Here is a 15416-nt window from a genome sequence, read left to right as displayed (position 1 = left end):
CCTTTGACGTTTCTATTTCTTCCACTTTTCTGATTCTCCCTCCTTCCTTCGTCTCTCTTTTTCTTTCTCCTAAGCGATTCCGCCGCGCATAGGGTGACGCCCACGCTGCGTTATTTCTCATCTCGTTTCGGCGCGTCCACGAGCAGCACCAAGAATCAGGAAGGTGTTAGACGCTGCGTAGAAACCACCTGAAGTTGTTGTTCTTGTTCTTATTTTCTGGTGACTTAGAGCAGGCGAGCTTCTACCTTCTGCAGAGAAGGTCAACGAGCAAGTATAGAGTTGACACACCACACACGTACCGGAGCGACACACACAGACAACCATGCAAATGGAAGCATCTTCGAGTGCCGCGCAGTGTCTACTGGCGCCACTCATCAATTTTATACATGGTGATGTGGTACTCGAAGATGCGTGTTGCCAAAAGGTGGCCAGTGCGCTTATCAGCGCACACGAGGGTGAACTGAAAGCCCTGGTCTTGGCGCAGGTCCTTCCCAGCGGGCTGCGCAAAGCAATTGAGACGTACTACGTGCGGGGCTATCTGTTGGGGGCACCAGAGCTCCTCCAACAATCTGCGGTGGTCGTCCAAACCCTTCAACAACTCGCTGAAGTCTTGCGAGACGCTTCGGTGTTGGGTCAGGAAGAATACGTGCCGGTCGAGGCGCCAAACCACTCTATGGACCAAACTCACCCGACTCCACACGCGTTTCTCTCCTCCGCTGGTGCATCGATCACGGAAGACGTGGAGGTGCTCCAGCATCAGCACGATAACGCGCACTTGGCACACCTCATCAACGCTCTCGGCGACGCCGTTGTCGGCTACATGATGCACGCTTCAGACCAGTGTGCGCAGCAGGCGGCGGATTACCTGAACGGGACGACGCGGAAAGGCAGCGGATTCGCTGGGGCGGCTTACCTGACCTCGCTGCAGCACTTCGCCACGTCGGCGGCTGCCCACCGTGATGCTCGCCGGCGTGCGCGGGAAGCGGCGCAGGAGGCCGAGGTGCAAGCGCTTCTCTTTGGAGACTCCACCAATGGGGCAACGGCAACGGCAACGGCGCTCGCCGAGGAAGACGCAGGTAGAATCAATGAAGAAGAAGAGAGACCAAGAAACACTGCCGCCGCCTCTTCTCCACCGCCCCCATCACCACCCGAGGTTGACACGGCTCTTTGCTTTGCATCCGAGGTGCTCGCAGCGATGGAAGACGCACTAGCGGTGCCGGAAAGCCAGACAGCGCTGCAGCAGCAGCAGCAGCAGTATTCGCAACAGCAGCTGCTGAAGCGCTCCATCTCTTCCTGTGCTCACAAAGGTCGTCTCCTGCAGCCCCTCAACGACTCTGTTCAGGAGCAATACACGGCGCTGGTGCAGACCACACCGCTGCCCACCCCACACCAGCGCAGTCGCAGTCACAGCATGACAGACGGCGAGGCTGCCGAGGGCAGCTCTGGTGGGGCACCGACGGTCTTGAGCGGCAATGATGAAAGACTGAGTCCCAACATTGTCGTTGACCCGTCGACGCTGACGGTGGAGATGAGTGCGGTTCTATCGCCTCCGCGCTACAGCGGCAACAGCAGCAGCGCAGAAAGCGCGGTGCCGCTTCATGCCCCAGCTCACAGACAGCACAGGGCCGATCCCGTGCTGATTGGCGCGTCCGAGACGAGCGTGCTGCGCATGATAGAGAACGCGGCGGTCAGCACAGAGGGTCTCTCCTCTGGCTCTACGACCTCGTCCGTTCCATTGGCTGCGCAGCCGCAGGAACTGATTGGCGGAACTCCGTTCCCGCCCTTCTCGATCTCCCATCCGCTGCCGGCCGTCGACGATGCCCGGGAAGGGGCGCGGCGGTGCGCTCGGCGGCAAGAGGCGGAATCGAGATCGTACTTTCTGTGTCGGTCGACCAACCGCTTTGAGCCCTACGCGGCGCGAGGTTTCTTCCCGGAGTAAGACGAGCGTTCTCACGAAAGCGGGGGAGGGGCGGGGGCTCAAAACTTCACCGCCGCGATTTCAACATCGCTCATCAGAATGTTGACGTGTGAAGGGCGGCTTTTCTTTTCCTTTTTTTCTTTGGCATTACCCATGAGATTTGTATCAGTGAGAAAGAGAGTACTCTGCCACGTCATCCTGCCCGAGTCAGCCGCACAGGTTTGTCTTTCCCCCGTTTTTCAGCAAGCACTCGCAGGCCACCGCCTCGCGAAGGTGCACGGGAGGTGCCGGCTTGTGGAGTGTGCGTAAGAGGTCGATGCTGCGACCTCCATGAGGGGAAGAGGCGCACGGCAAAAGAGAGAAAAGGGAGAGAGGGAGAGAGAGATAGAAAACGGAAACACGAATTGAAATTGGATCGTACTTGTGTCTCTCTCTTGAAGGTACGCAGCGGCTTTGCAGTACACCGTCATTCACTTGCACCTGCATTCGCCTCTTCTCCATCAAGCGTGCAACATCACAGCTGTCCGCGTTGTTTGGTGAAAGGGGGGGAGAGAGAGAGATTGTCTGGAACCTTTCATTTTCTTCTGTGCTATTAATGCGGAAGGGTGCTCTCAAACTATTCTCATCTTCTCCGCTGCAGATGATCACACTTGCCACCTACGCTCAGCATGTGTATCAGTACGCGCCATCCGCCACCACGGAGCACTTGCGCCGCACCGTGTGGGAGCCGTTAGGACTTCCTATAAAGTCCGCCTCCATGACGACTCCTTCACCTCGTCCTCCGCATGCGTCGCTCTACGCCGTCCCACCCATCACCACCAACCTCCGCTTCACCGGCGCGAACATCGAGGAGCAGCTTCGACGTTGTGTCACGACGACGAGAACCGACTCTTCTGCGGCGGCGGCCTCCGCTTCAAAAACTACGGCAGACGGGCCGTCATCGTCGCTGCCAGCTTTCTCTGACAGCGCAGGCTCTTCACGGTACGCTGCGCCCCTTGTCTTTGATAAAGTCGGCCTGCCTTTCTGTGCGTGCGTGCAGCCGCGTGTAAGCAGCCTCGCACAGTGGCCGCCCTCCTTCCCGCTGTCTACGCTGCCGACCACGACGGAGGACCCCTCGCAACTCCCTCTTGTGATTGTCGTGGATGCCGGGGCTGCGGAGGCGGTGCTGCGAGGCAGTGACCTCTACGCCCCGGGCCTCGTGACCGCCTCTCGCGTCTTCTGCGCAGGGGAGGAGGCGCTCGTGGCTTTCTACGCGGAACGTGTGTTGATGGACGCGGTGGTCTCTTTACCCGCTGAAGCAGTCCCACACGACACAGATGAGGTCAACGGTGCATGTTGGCGGGTTGTGAGCTCCCTCACCGCCGGCATCACCCTCCCGCCGTCGCAGTACACTCCGCTGCTCGGTGCGGATGACGAAACGACCGCGGCCGCGCTGGCACAGCACCGCCGCTTTCTCGTGTGCGTCGGCAGTGGGACTCTCTTGAAGGGGTGGAAGGAGGTGCTGGGCCGACGCACGCGCGGCGTGGTGCTGCGTACCGACTGGACGCCGCAGCTGCAGCCCTCCCGTGCCGCGCTACGGGGTCTCCTCCACGTGGCCAGCCCTACCGACTCTGCGGTGAGCACAACTCCGCTCGAAGTTGACGAGAAGGGTGGTGCGCAGGACGAACCACACGACGCCTTCTTTCTCCAAAACTACTCCAGCATGGTCCCTGTGTCGCTGCTGGTGGAGCACCTCTCCGAGGACGTCTTTCGGCGCGCCTGTGTGGTGCTGGATGCGTGCGCGGCGCCTGGGGGGAAGACGAGTCTGCTGCTCTCGCTCTTGCAGGCGCGTGCAGCGCAGGAAGGCTTCGCCGCGCAGCTGCGCGATCCCGCCGCCCGGGCGCCTTTTCGAGTTGTGTGTTGTGAGCGCAGTCGGCCTCGACAGGAGAAGCTGATGCAGCTGCTGCAGCAGCATTTCTCTAGTACGGAAGAAACGATGGCCGGCGGAGGAAGGGTGGAACACGACTATCTGAGCCGGGTGCTGGAGGCGCACTGCATCGACGCGAACAAGTACCTGCGTAAACTGCCACCACCGCCGCTCCAGCACACCAACGCCTTCGATGCCATTCTGCTAGACCCTCCCTGCACGGGGCTGGGGCTGCGGCCGAAGCTGCTCCCGCACACGCACTCTATCGCCTCCATTCGGCAGTCCGCTGACTACCAGCGGAAGCTGTTCGACTCCTGTGTGCGGCATCTGCGCTGCACACCGACGGCACCGGGAGTTCTCGTCTACAGCACGTGCACCACCACGCTGGAGGAGAACGAGGCGAACGTCGTACATTTTCTTCGCACCTATCCCTCACTGCGGCTCGCACGCGCCACCACGCCGGCCCATCACGCGTTGAGCCGCCTGTCCGTCACTGCCTACGCACGCCGTTCAGCGGAGGCGGCCGTACACGAAGAGGAGGGAGCCGGTGGTTTGCCGTCGTCGCCCGCGGTTCTCCTTTCGCAGGAGATTGTGTCGCTGCAGAAGGAAAAGGAAGACGCAGCGGCGGCGGCTGCAGCTTCGTGTGGATCTCATGTGTCGCCATCCAGCGATGCGCCGTTGCTTGTTTTTCGCTTCATGCCCCGTCCCCTTGACGAGTACGATGACCCCGCAGAAGACAGCGTCGGCTTCTTTGCTGCGGTGTTTCTCTGTGGCGGGCACGACAGCTAGCGCAACGGCGCATTGTTGCTTTGTTTTGTTTTCCACCGAGGAGCGGGGGCCTTTCTTCCCCGTAACTTGCGTCAACCCACCGCATTCAGCATTTTAAAGCTGTTCGTCGACCACCTACAAAAGCGCGCTGACGTGTCTGCGGACTCGATCATCTGCCGATGTCGCCGTCCCTCGTCCTCTCTGCGTTGCACGTGGGGTTGGAAGGCACAATGAAATATATATATATATATCGAAAGACGATGAAGTACAAACATGTGGAAGAGAACCAGCGGAGAGGAAGTGGTTATGCTACTACTGCTCTTTCCCTCCTCTTCTCCCTTTACACACACGCAAGCACAGGTAAAGTGCACGTGAAAGAAAATTCTAAAAACTCGGTGCATCTTTCCAGTAAATGCACATCGCCTCTTCTTCTTCTTTTTCCCCCCGTTCAGTTGATTCCTGTCTTCCAACCTGCGTTTTCGCGGAGCTCTCTTCCTTACAACGTTGGGCGTCACGGGTGCACGATGGCCGCCGCCGCCGCCGCCGCGGAGGAGGAGCTCCCGCTTCTCATACAGGACTACAGCTGTGCCAACAGCTTCGAAGAGCACGTACGCATGATTGAGAAGTACCTCGCCGCTCTCTTTGACGCAGAACCGCTCTTGCAATCGTTTCTTGTCGCCCCGTCAGGTGCTGCCAGGACGAACACATCGTCGCCTTTGCGACTGTCATCGAGCGGCCCCAGCAAGTCGTTTTCTCCGGCGTCCGCCAGCGGTGGCGGCGGCGGCGATGAAGACGATGATGGCAGTGACACGTCCTCCTCCCCCTCTTCTCTTGTGTCCCTCCTCGAGGACAGCACCCAGCACAACCGCACCGCCCTCTCCCGTGTCTTCAGTCACACCATGACGCTCTACGCACCGCCCCCCTCCTCCACCGCCACCAGTGGCGCCGATGGAGCCGCACAACTCGACTTGGAGCTTTCGGTGGCGGTCGAGGTGCACGTGCGGGACGCGGCTCACCTCATCACACAGCAGTATTGCACCCCGCTCTTTTTCCTCCTTCGCAAAGTCGCGGCCAGCGCCGCCTATCGCGAGAGTGAAACGACGTATTTGCTGTCGCTGCTCTCCACCGCGGTGTGGCAGGTGCTGCGCCAGCTCAAAAACCGCGCAGTGCTGCGCATTGGGGCGTCGACATCTCCGTCTGGCCTGGCAGTGCCGTTCACGTCATCCACAACAACAAACACCTCGATGATGACTCCGTCGCTCCCGTCTCGATGTGCCAAATCTGCCGCGGAAGCCCTCCCCTCCCCCTTCTTCTTTCCGGATGGCTGCGCGCCGTGTTTTGTACCTGCCGGAGACTCCTACAAGCAGAGTTTTGTGGGCGTCGCCCCACCGCTGCCCACGATGGGCGGCTCGATGCCCTCCACTCCACCACCGTCAGCGTCAGCATCGTCACCTGCGGAGATGAGCACGGCGGAGTGGAACTTACTCCATCAGCGCACCTTCACCACGCGTTTCCTCTCCGACGCCTTCGCGCACCCGCCCGAGCACTGCCGCACGCTCGCGGAGTTCATCGACCTGTTTCTGCTGCACGTGGGGCAGCACAGTCGCATCCGCAGTGACGACTTCGAGGGAATTTGCGTCTCCCTCTGGAAGGAGTACGCGCTGCAGATCCCGTGGAAGTTTCACCCACACGGTCCACCGCCGCCAGACGCAGCGACTGCGGGAACGCGGAAGTCCAAGTCGAGCAGCTCGAAAGGAGGAGCCGCCACGCACGAGACAAGCACCAGCGCGGCCGCCTCTTCTCTCACGTGGGAAGCGGTGCTGGAGCGCGAGAATGCCTGCACCCGGCTGCTGTCTGGCGCCTTCACCCATCCCTTTGGAACCACGGCCCCGCCGCTGAAGCATGTATTGTTTCGCTTCCAATGGAACCAACTGCAAGACGTGGAGGCGCAAGAGCCGCACGGCCGAGGCAGCCACTTGAATCCCTTTCAGTTTGCCACCGCGCCTTCTCCTTCCGGCCCCCTCAGCGCGGCAGCGCAGGCAGCACAGCGGAAGTGCTGCATCACGGCACAGGCCGTCGCGCGCAACGACGAGGACGTGCAAGGCGGTGTGCGTCAGCGCCTGCACGAGGTGGTGGAACGCAACTACTTCGACTCACTGCCGAGTCTCGCGACGCGCTCACCGACGTCATCCGAGCCCGGCCGCCCCCCACGAAAAGGGAGGACAGGGGAAGCCAGCAACGCTGGTGGGGTACGTGGCGCCAACGACACGGAGGGATCGCGACAGAGCCCCACGACACGCTCCATTCGGCCCGGGGAGAGTGGCGAGAGCGGGGGCGAATCGGGCGACGCCGGCGGTGGCGACGCGGAAGGTCCTCCGCTGCACGAGCTGGCCGCCCACGTGGTGGAGTGGAGCGGGTCGAACGTGAATCTGCAGCAGTCGCTGCTCCGTCGCTTCGCCAGCCCTTGTCCAGAAGACCGGCATGGCGAAGGCACGCTGGATAATGCGCCGGACGACGACGACGACGAGGAAGGGCGTGAGGGGCAGACACGCCGTGGTGTGCGAGCGGCTGCCGCCCGGCGTAGCGGCAACGGCGTCGCGCGTCGCCTGCGCACCCTCTGGGATGAATGGGAGGCGCACCGACAGCTCTTTCCAATTAAGAGCACCAATGCGAAGTCAGAAGGCTCTGCGGAGGAGCAGCAGCGTGGGACGTCCGTTGAAGACGCGGAGTGCGACGCGGCGGCAGCCGCAGCAAAACTAAAATGGGAAGGACGGAAGCAGCAGCACCTGGAAGGCGGCAGCGGCAGCAGCACCACCGTTGCCTCAGCAAGTGCAAAAGACTTGCGTGTTCATTACTTTCCTGAATCTTTCTTTGCCCGTTTCGCTTACGCCTGCGCCACCCAGCTGTCCCACGCTGAAGATGTTCCAGTGTTGTGGCAGCTGTGCTTGGATCGCCTGAAGGCGTTGCTTCTCGTACCGTCGAGCAGTGGGAGTGATGCCACCACATCCACTGACGAGGAAGAGAAGAGGAGCTGGCGGCGCTTGTTGGACTGCCTGGCCTTGCCGCTTTCCGACCCCCCTGTGGACCTCAGCCAGCCCCTTCTCAGTCAAAAGCTCCAGCTTCTGCGCTTTGCTCTCGACTCGCTGCTTCATCCCGCCGAGAACATCTGCGCCGCGGACGGTGTCGACAGGGGTGCGGTTGCTAAAACACGAGACGCATACGAAGAGACCGGCGAGGTGCCTTCGCCGCCCGCGGTGCTACACCTCATCACCAATGGCGAAGTTCTCATCGCACCGGCGCCGCTGCCGACACCGCCGACGACTTCTGATCTCGTGCTGCAGCGAGCGATGCAGCTCAACGCCCTTGGTGCGGCGGCGGTGCAGAGCGCTTCGGCGACGTGGCTGCAGGGCGAGGCCCTCTACAACGACATGTGCGTCTTCCTCTACGTGAATAAGGCGCAGGACGGGCGTGTGGTGCGTTTCCCAGACTTTGTGCAGTGGCACAGTCCTCGTGACTTCGTCCCCCCTGCCCTGCCCAACGTAACCGGCGCGGCAACGCGCTCTGACAGCGACTACTTGTCCGATCGCATGAAGGATCAGCCGGATGGCGGGCGGGGCTCGTCGCACGTGTGGTGGTCGCTGTGGCGCCGCGCCGTCCCCCGCTCCCGCGACGACGTTGTGCGCACCCTCTTCCAACCGCTGGCGGAGGCGACGCGGGTGCTGGACTGGTTGGCCGCTCTCCCCGGCACGGCGCTGCTGCTGGAGGTCGGCAACGCCTGTGTGGCGAACGCGCTGCACCAACTGCTGTGCCACCGTTTTCTTCTCGGCGACACGAGCACGCGCGACGGCGGTGGGCGTGGAGGCCGCGCGCTGATGAGCGGCGCATCGGACTGTCGCCACCGCAGCCCCCTCCCCGCCTCTCCGCGGCTGCGGTCGCTGCATCGCTACGTGCAGGCCAAGTGCACGAGCCTCACCAAAGACCTCGAGGCGGCCTCCGCCATCTTGGCCAGCAGCGCCGTGGAGGCGATGGAGCTGGAGATGCTCCGCACCTTCATGGCCAACGCCGTACGCGAGGTGGGTGACATCGAGGTGTGTCTCTGCACGGCGGTGGCGGTGCACTACCTGCTGGGCTTTACCGCCGATGCAGAGGCGGCGGCCACGGTGCGTGCGTTGTGCGCCCCCAATATTTCAACCCAGCAGCCGCTGCGACAGCAAGACGCACTCAGTACACTGCAGCTGCGTACGGTAACAGTGAGTCGGGCGGTGTGGGCAACGTGTTTTGCGAGGCAGTTTGTGCGACCAGAGAGCCATGTAGTGCAGGAGAGTATGGTGCGGCTGACCTGCATGGCAGAGCGTCCCCTGAACACGTGTGGCTGCTTTCAGCAGCTTGTCGTGCATCAGGACGCGGCGCACACCATGCGCATGGCCTTGGCGCTGACAAAAGAAGTCCTGTGAGCCGCTGGAGAAGAACAGCGTATCGTGCTGGAGAATGTGTGGTAGAAGGCGAAGGCGAACCGTTTTTATTGTTGTTCTGTCCGGTCGTGGTTGCTGCTGTCGGCGTTACCCCCCCCCCCCCTCGTATTGCTTCAGCGGCCATCACACAAGCGATAGACCCTCCTTCTTCTTCACCCTTTGGCGAGTGCCGTCAGTCAAGTTAAGTGATGGTTGCTTTGCAATAGAAGAATGGTCCATGCAAATGCACTCCCATGCTGTTAGTAACGCCAAAGAAACAACAAATAATATGAAAATGGCAATGACGTTATTCGTCCAATTGAGAAATCTGTATCGCAGGGTTTGTGCGGCACCACACCTCCGCTTTTCGCTAGTCTTCGTCTTCTTTGTTGTTCGTTGTGGTTATCCCTTCTCACCCCGTATCTCTCCCTCTCTCGTTCCCTCTGTTGCAGAATCTACTCCTGCTTCTTCCTTTCTGTATATATACCTCTGCACCACACACGTGCGTTGCACTCCCCCCTCTCCCCCCTCCTTCTCCTCTTGCTTTGCTTCTCCATTCATTCTTGTTCTCCGCAGCTTGGTTTTTGTTTTACTTCTCCCTTCTTAATCGTGCATTGCCTTGTCCTTGTAATTCGCACTGCGCGCTGGTTGACTTCGTCACCTTTCTCTGTTGTGCTTCTGCTGCTGCTGCTGCTTTCCAATCTTTCAGCGCCTCCTCCATCGTGGCCCCGCCCTCGTCATCCTAGCAGTATTTCATTCGCTTACACGACACGAGAAAAATCCGCCCCTTGCATAGAGTGAGCGCCTAAACTGTTTTTTTTTTTTAAAGAGGGGAAAAAGAAGACTTGCCCGAGGCAGACGTACCGCGCTGCGGTTGTCCAAGGTTTCCTGTGCTGCCGTGTCCCGCGTCAACGCCCAACCGGCCGAGCAGCATCCGAACACGAGACTTTTAAAAAGGAAAAGGGAAAGCAGAGATGGGCAGTAGTCTTTGTGGTTGTTGCGCCGCAAAGCCGGATTACAAGAACGGTACGCCGCTCGTCTCCGGCACGGTCACGCCCTGCTTCGAAGACGGACGCCTCTTTAAGGTGGTCAAAGGAAACAAGTGGTACTTCTACAATGACACCCAGGACTACGAGATGAAGGTGACCGCCGTCTTCGGCGCGGGGTCTGATGTCACGGCGCTGACGGACGAAACGGATATGAAGCGGCAGGACGAGTCAGGGGCGTGCACGGCGATCCTGGCCTTGTTGCCGCTAGAAACCAAAGGCATGGTGAAGGTGAAGACGGCCAACGGCTTCAAGATAGACTTCTCCGGTGTGCCCTTCACGGAGCAGGAGCGTTTGCTACTTCGGCAGCGAGCCGTCGCAAAGGTAAACGCCGACCTCGCCGAGATGCGCAAGCTCAAGGAGAAGAACACGAAGATTACGAATGAGAATCGCCTCGTCAAGGTTGCCCGTATCAAGAGTAAGATGTACACCGACACCACGTTTCCCCCCACTGCGCAGTCGCTGATCCGGCCCGGCATCGACTCCGCTCCGGACGCGTGCTTGAAGAAGCCCGACACGGTTGCGTGGCGGCGTCCACAGGACTATCTGCCGAGGGAGTGGCACGGCAAGATCTGCCTCTGGGATGGCATTGCGCCGTCGGACATCGACCAAGGCCAGTTGGGCGACTGCTATTACCTCTGCGCGATTGCCGCGCTCGCGGAGTACAACGCCGCTATCGAGGGCATCTTCAAAAACCACCACTGGTGCTACGTGCGCAATCAGGAGCAGAAGTACGGGGCGTGGCGTGTGAACCTGAACATTAACGGGTGGTGGCGCACCATCATCCTCGATTCCTACCTGCCCAGCGTGCAGCTGCTGCCCTGCTTCGCACGCAACCGCCACCATCCAAACGAACTGTGGGTGTCCTACCTGGAGAAGGCGTACGCCAAGGCCTTCGGCTCCTACCAAGCCATCGTGGCGGGCTTCCCCTGGCAAGCGCTGGAGGACCTAACCGGCTTCCCAGCGTACAGCTTCGAGGACCGCTGGAGGAAGGCGCAGACCGATGCCAGCGTGCGCGAGAAGCTCTTCGACTCGTTGCACAAGTGGAACGAGAAGAAGTACTTGCTGTCCATCGCTACCCCCGGTGAAGGCAAGCTGACCATGGCCGGCAAGCAGCTCTCCGCCGCCGAGGCAGAGACCCTCTTCGACAAGGCGGGTCTCGGCACTGGGCACGCCTACTCCGTCCTCGATGTGAAGTACTTTCCGGTGTACCAGTTCTGTCTGCTGAAGATCCGCAATCCGTGGGGCTCTAACGTGGAGTGGACCGGTGACTGGGGCGATGACAGCCCGCTCTGGGACCGCCACACCATCATCAAACTCGCCTGTCGCCCGGAAAAGAAGGCCGACGGCACCTTCTGGATGGAGTGGAAGGACGTCGTGAAATTCTTCGACAGCGGCTCCGTGTGCTTCCGCCGTGGCAACTTCTTCAAATCGTGGAATGACTACCGCATCTTCGGCACCTTCGAGGACCTGTGGTGCGACACAGCCCTCGAGATTGTGGTGAAGAAGAAGAAGAAGTTCTCCGCCTACCTCAGCCTGCATCAGAAGGATCGCCGCGGTCTCAGCACCAAGGACGCAGAGTACAAGTACGCTGCCATAATGCTGAGTGTGTCGGAGGGAGACATAAACGGTGGCCAGCAGAAGATCGTGGCGAACTCGTGCGAGGCGGTGGAGGAGCCCACTGCCGAGTACCTCTTCCAGCAGACCCGCTCCGTATCGCTCAAGTTCGAGTTCACGAAGGATCACAAGTACCTCGTGATCCCGCGCCGTATGAAGAGCAACACGGGCAACAACAACCAAAAGAAGAAATACGTCATCGCCATCCGCAGCGACGTCTCCCTCTCCTCCAGCGATATCGAGGTGAACATCGTCCGCATCGCGAAGGACAACCCCGTGTTCCGCAACGTAGCCACATTTGAGGTCGGTACGCTAACGAACATCAACACGCTGTACCAGACCAAGGACGGCAACGAGGTGTTCCACACCTTCAGGGGAGAGAACTTGCGCAAAGGGGAGAAGCAGCACAACGCGGAGTTTGAGATGATCTTGTAGAGGCAATCTCGGCTGTTGTGGCGGAGGGGGGTACGCGCTCCGTGTCGTGTCGCTCTTTCGAAAGTTCTTTGCACCCCGCTCTGCACGGGTTCCGCACTTCAGAGCCTGGCGGCCGTCCCGACACATCCACACACACACCCCGCGCTCTGTTGTCTCTTTTAACGGCGCTGTTTACTTTTCCGGTGGCAATCTATTTTCCGTTCTATGTGCATGTATGTATAGATAGATAAATATATAGATGACTATCTATCATTCTTTCGACTTTTCCTGTTCCCTTTCCTTTTTCTTTGTGGCATTTTGCCCCAAGGGCGTAAGTGGCGACACGGAGAACCCGAATGAGGCGGGAGAGGAGGGCAACGATGTACGACAGCGACGTCAGCACTCGAGCGGCTGGGCGTCACGTTCTGCAGCAATTTCCCCCATCGCGCTCCCTCTCTTTTGACGGCTTTAACTGCGCCTTCGCCGTGCCGTTTCGCCTGTGTGCCATCGGTGTGTGTGTGTGTGTGAGAGAGAGACGATGCATGGAGGAGTGAGTGCGCTCAAGTCGTTCCACCACCATGACGATTACCTTTTCCTTTTTGTAGAGCCCTTTCATTTATCTATTTTATATACATATATATATTTCCCGGCACATATGTATACGGTGTCGATGGATGCATGAGAAGAGGTGGAGGCCAACACACGTCGTGCCGCCGTGTGGAGAAGGGCATTCGCACAGGAAGTAGAAAACGGCTGCCGTTTCTCCTCACACGAGGTTTTTTTGCCGCAGTGCGACCTCAACGCGTATTCCTGCTTTGCTACGCTCCTTTCCCCGTCGTTTCTCCGCGCAGACGCCTCATCACCCTCGGCGTTTGCTCTTTGCCACTTTGCGTGCTCATACCCAACAGGCAACTGCGTCTTTCAGCCATCACGTCTGTCCGGTGGAGAGTGCTGTGCTGGGGACGTTGCGTCTCATGGTCCCTGATCTTGCTTGTTCTGCCTTTTGTTAGTTCATGTAGTTTGCTGTGAGCAACCGAGAGAAAAACGTATATATATATATATGTGTGTATGTAAAAGTAAAGCTCACAGCCGCCTCCTTGTTATGCAGAATCTGTTCGGCGCTTCGCACCCTGGCAACGAAGGCGTTTTTAGCTGAGAGACCGAAACGTGTTGGAAGGCAGCCTTCCGCACGCCTCTCATCTTTCTTGTAGAAGCCGGTTTAGACCGACACCCGCGGATCATCTCTGTGCACTCGGGGTGGTTTCATCTTCGCAAATTGTAGCGTGTCTCTCTCATGCACGAGGCCCGCTGAGGGCTGCGCTTGTAGTCCATTGCCCGCGTGAAGGCAAACGCCAGCTTCAACGATCCACGTCTTCTTCCTTTCTTGCCTTCGCGGGTGTTGCGTGCTGCGCATTGCGAATTTCGACAGCTTCACCGAATCGCATCCCCCCTAAGCCGTTGCACTTATCGAACCCTCAACGAACACCCTTTGTCACGACTATCTTACCACCGGAGATGAGTGATACTTACCGCGGTTTTCAGCGTCATCCCGCTGCGTGCACGGCCGGGATGAAGCGCGAGTACTACGAGTACGTCCTCGAGTTCGTGAACGAGACGCCCCTGCAGAAGGAGCTGTGGCAGAAAGCTCTGCAGCTGGAGCTGCCGGTCATGATGGCGGCCGTCGACGAGTACCAGTTCTTTGGCTGGCTGTGCGAGACGCTCGGGGTGAGGCGCGCCGTGGAGGTGGGCGTGTTCCGCGGCGTGACCACTCTGGCCTTGGCGCTGCACATGCCGGACGACGGCGTCATCCGCGCCCTCGACGTCTCGCGCGAGTACGCCGGCATCGGCTTCGAGGCGTGGAAGAAGGCGGGCGTCGACAAGAAGATCGACTTCATCGAGGGCCCCGCCGCCGCGTCCATGCAGCGCTTCCTCGACGAGGGCGAGGCTGGTACCTACGACTTCATCTTCATCGACGCGAACAAGGAACAGTACCCGGAGTACTACGACCTTGCCGTGCCGCTACTCCGCAAGGGCGGCGTGATCGTTGTGGACAACACCTTGATGTTTGGCCGTGTGGTGGAGAAGGATCCGTCGGTACAGGACACCGACGCTCTGAGCAAGACGAACGAGATGATCAGGGCAGACAAGCGCGTGTCGGCCGTGATGAGCATCATCGGCGACGGCGTGTACTTCGCGCGGAAACTGTAAGCGGGTGCGCGCCGGCGTCGCGAGCCACGTGTTAAAGAAAGAGTGGCGTGGCAGTCTTCCCGCCCGACTCGAAGTGTTCCTTACGCTTTCTCTCCTCACTTTTCCTTTTAAATTTTTTTTGGGGCTTTCATTCTACTATTGTTATTACTATTCTTCTTCTCTGCAAACGTGCGACGTCAGCAGCCCGCACGCCTGCGCAAGGCTTTCCGCCACCGCGGTTACGCCGCCGGCCTGCCAACGCCAGAATGTCGCTGTCTTCATACATCATCCTGAAACCAGTAAGAAAGAACGAGAATAAGAGCAACAGGACAACAGTTGCAAGCAACTCCCTCAAACCCAAAGCGAAAGCCGCGCAGCGCCCCGCGCCAACAACAGCTACGCATTTTTGATAGTTTACGAAAAGAGTGGAATGATGAAAAGAGTAAGAATGATACGAGGAGGATGAGGAGCAATGGCTCCGACGTTTGCTGATAACATGATTTCTACCTCTACTACTCTCCCTCGCTCTTCTTCTTCGCCTTATCTTTGGGACTTGCAGAATCAAAGTTCTCACACAACTTTTTAGTTTTTTCTTTTCCACCCACCGACCCCCGTGGTTGCCCACCACGACAAGGATCCTTGGGTTTAACCAATTCAACTACCCTTGTTTGCCACTTCGTTAGTAGTGCCACCTATTAGAAAAAATGGAAAAAGAGGAAATCGCCAAGTCCAGTGCACCATCGTCCCCTGACGTTGTAGGGAGTAAGTTTGGCAGCGGGACGCTGCGCGGGGTGAATAGATAATATGTTGGAAGTTCATCGCGAGTTTGGAGGGTGGAATCATGTCTCAGCTAATGCATCTCTCTCGGACTCTTTGCACCTCTCGATGCTTCTCTTCTTGTGCCACAATGCCGCTGCCGTCGCGCAACCGCAGCGCGCGCCGTCCTTCTCTTGCAAACATCCTTCCTCCCGCCCCTCCCCCCGTTGCCTCTCGCCTTCGCCCCGCACCGCGCGCAGCCTCCCCGCCGGCCGGAGCCCGCCCGACCCCACAGAAGAAGAACAGCGGACGATCCCAGGTCGAAGAAAGGGGAAAGATAAAACACAGAACCT

At 59.2% G+C, this 15416-nt stretch overlaps 5 protein-coding genes across 5 annotated transcripts; all 5 read left to right on the top strand.

Annotated features, from left to right (window-relative positions):
* Nucleotides 1–73: 73 nt before the first annotated feature.
* ABB37_05427 (hypothetical protein) lies at nucleotides 74–1939 on the top strand (the record flags this gene model as incomplete). Its single annotated transcript, XM_015803432.1, has 1 exon — nucleotides 74–1939. The coding sequence occupies exon 1, from the start codon at nucleotides 323–325 to the stop codon at nucleotides 1937–1939; it is 1617 nt and encodes a 538-aa protein (XP_015658074.1). The 5' UTR covers nucleotides 74–322.
* A 574-nt stretch (nucleotides 1940–2513) lies between these two features.
* Nucleotides 2514–4613, top strand: ABB37_05426 (hypothetical protein; the record flags this gene model as incomplete). The annotated part of the gene is made up of 1 exon (XM_015803431.1): nucleotides 2514–4613. One exon carries the CDS (start codon nucleotides 2514–2516, stop codon nucleotides 4611–4613), a length of 2100 nt encoding a protein of 699 aa, XP_015658073.1.
* A 333-nt stretch (nucleotides 4614–4946) lies between these two features.
* ABB37_05425 (hypothetical protein) lies at nucleotides 4947–9046 on the top strand (the record flags this gene model as incomplete). The annotated part of the gene is made up of 1 exon (XM_015803430.1): nucleotides 4947–9046. Exon 1 carries the CDS (start codon nucleotides 5117–5119, stop codon nucleotides 9044–9046), a length of 3930 nt encoding a protein of 1309 aa, XP_015658072.1. The 5' UTR covers nucleotides 4947–5116.
* Nucleotides 9047–9494: 448 nt separating this feature from the next.
* ABB37_05424 (calpain family cysteine protease-like protein) lies at nucleotides 9495–12141 on the top strand (the record flags this gene model as incomplete). Its single annotated transcript, XM_015803429.1, has 1 exon — nucleotides 9495–12141. Exon 1 carries the CDS (start codon nucleotides 10018–10020, stop codon nucleotides 12139–12141), a length of 2124 nt encoding a protein of 707 aa, XP_015658071.1. The 5' UTR covers nucleotides 9495–10017.
* A 1407-nt stretch (nucleotides 12142–13548) lies between these two features.
* ABB37_05423 (O-methyltransferase family protein) lies at nucleotides 13549–14328 on the top strand (the record flags this gene model as incomplete). The annotated part of the gene is made up of 1 exon (XM_015803428.1): nucleotides 13549–14328. Exon 1 carries the CDS (start codon nucleotides 13636–13638, stop codon nucleotides 14326–14328), a length of 693 nt encoding a protein of 230 aa, XP_015658070.1. The 5' UTR covers nucleotides 13549–13635.
* Between the last annotated feature and the right edge of the window lie 1088 nt (nucleotides 14329–15416).

The sequence above is a fragment of the Leptomonas pyrrhocoris genome (genome assembly GCF_001293395.1).
Source record: "Leptomonas pyrrhocoris isolate H10 chromosome Unknown, whole genome shotgun sequence".
Lineage (NCBI taxonomy): Eukaryota > Euglenozoa > Kinetoplastea > Trypanosomatida > Trypanosomatidae > Leptomonas > Leptomonas pyrrhocoris.
This window is presented reverse-complemented; position numbering and strand designations above follow the sequence as displayed.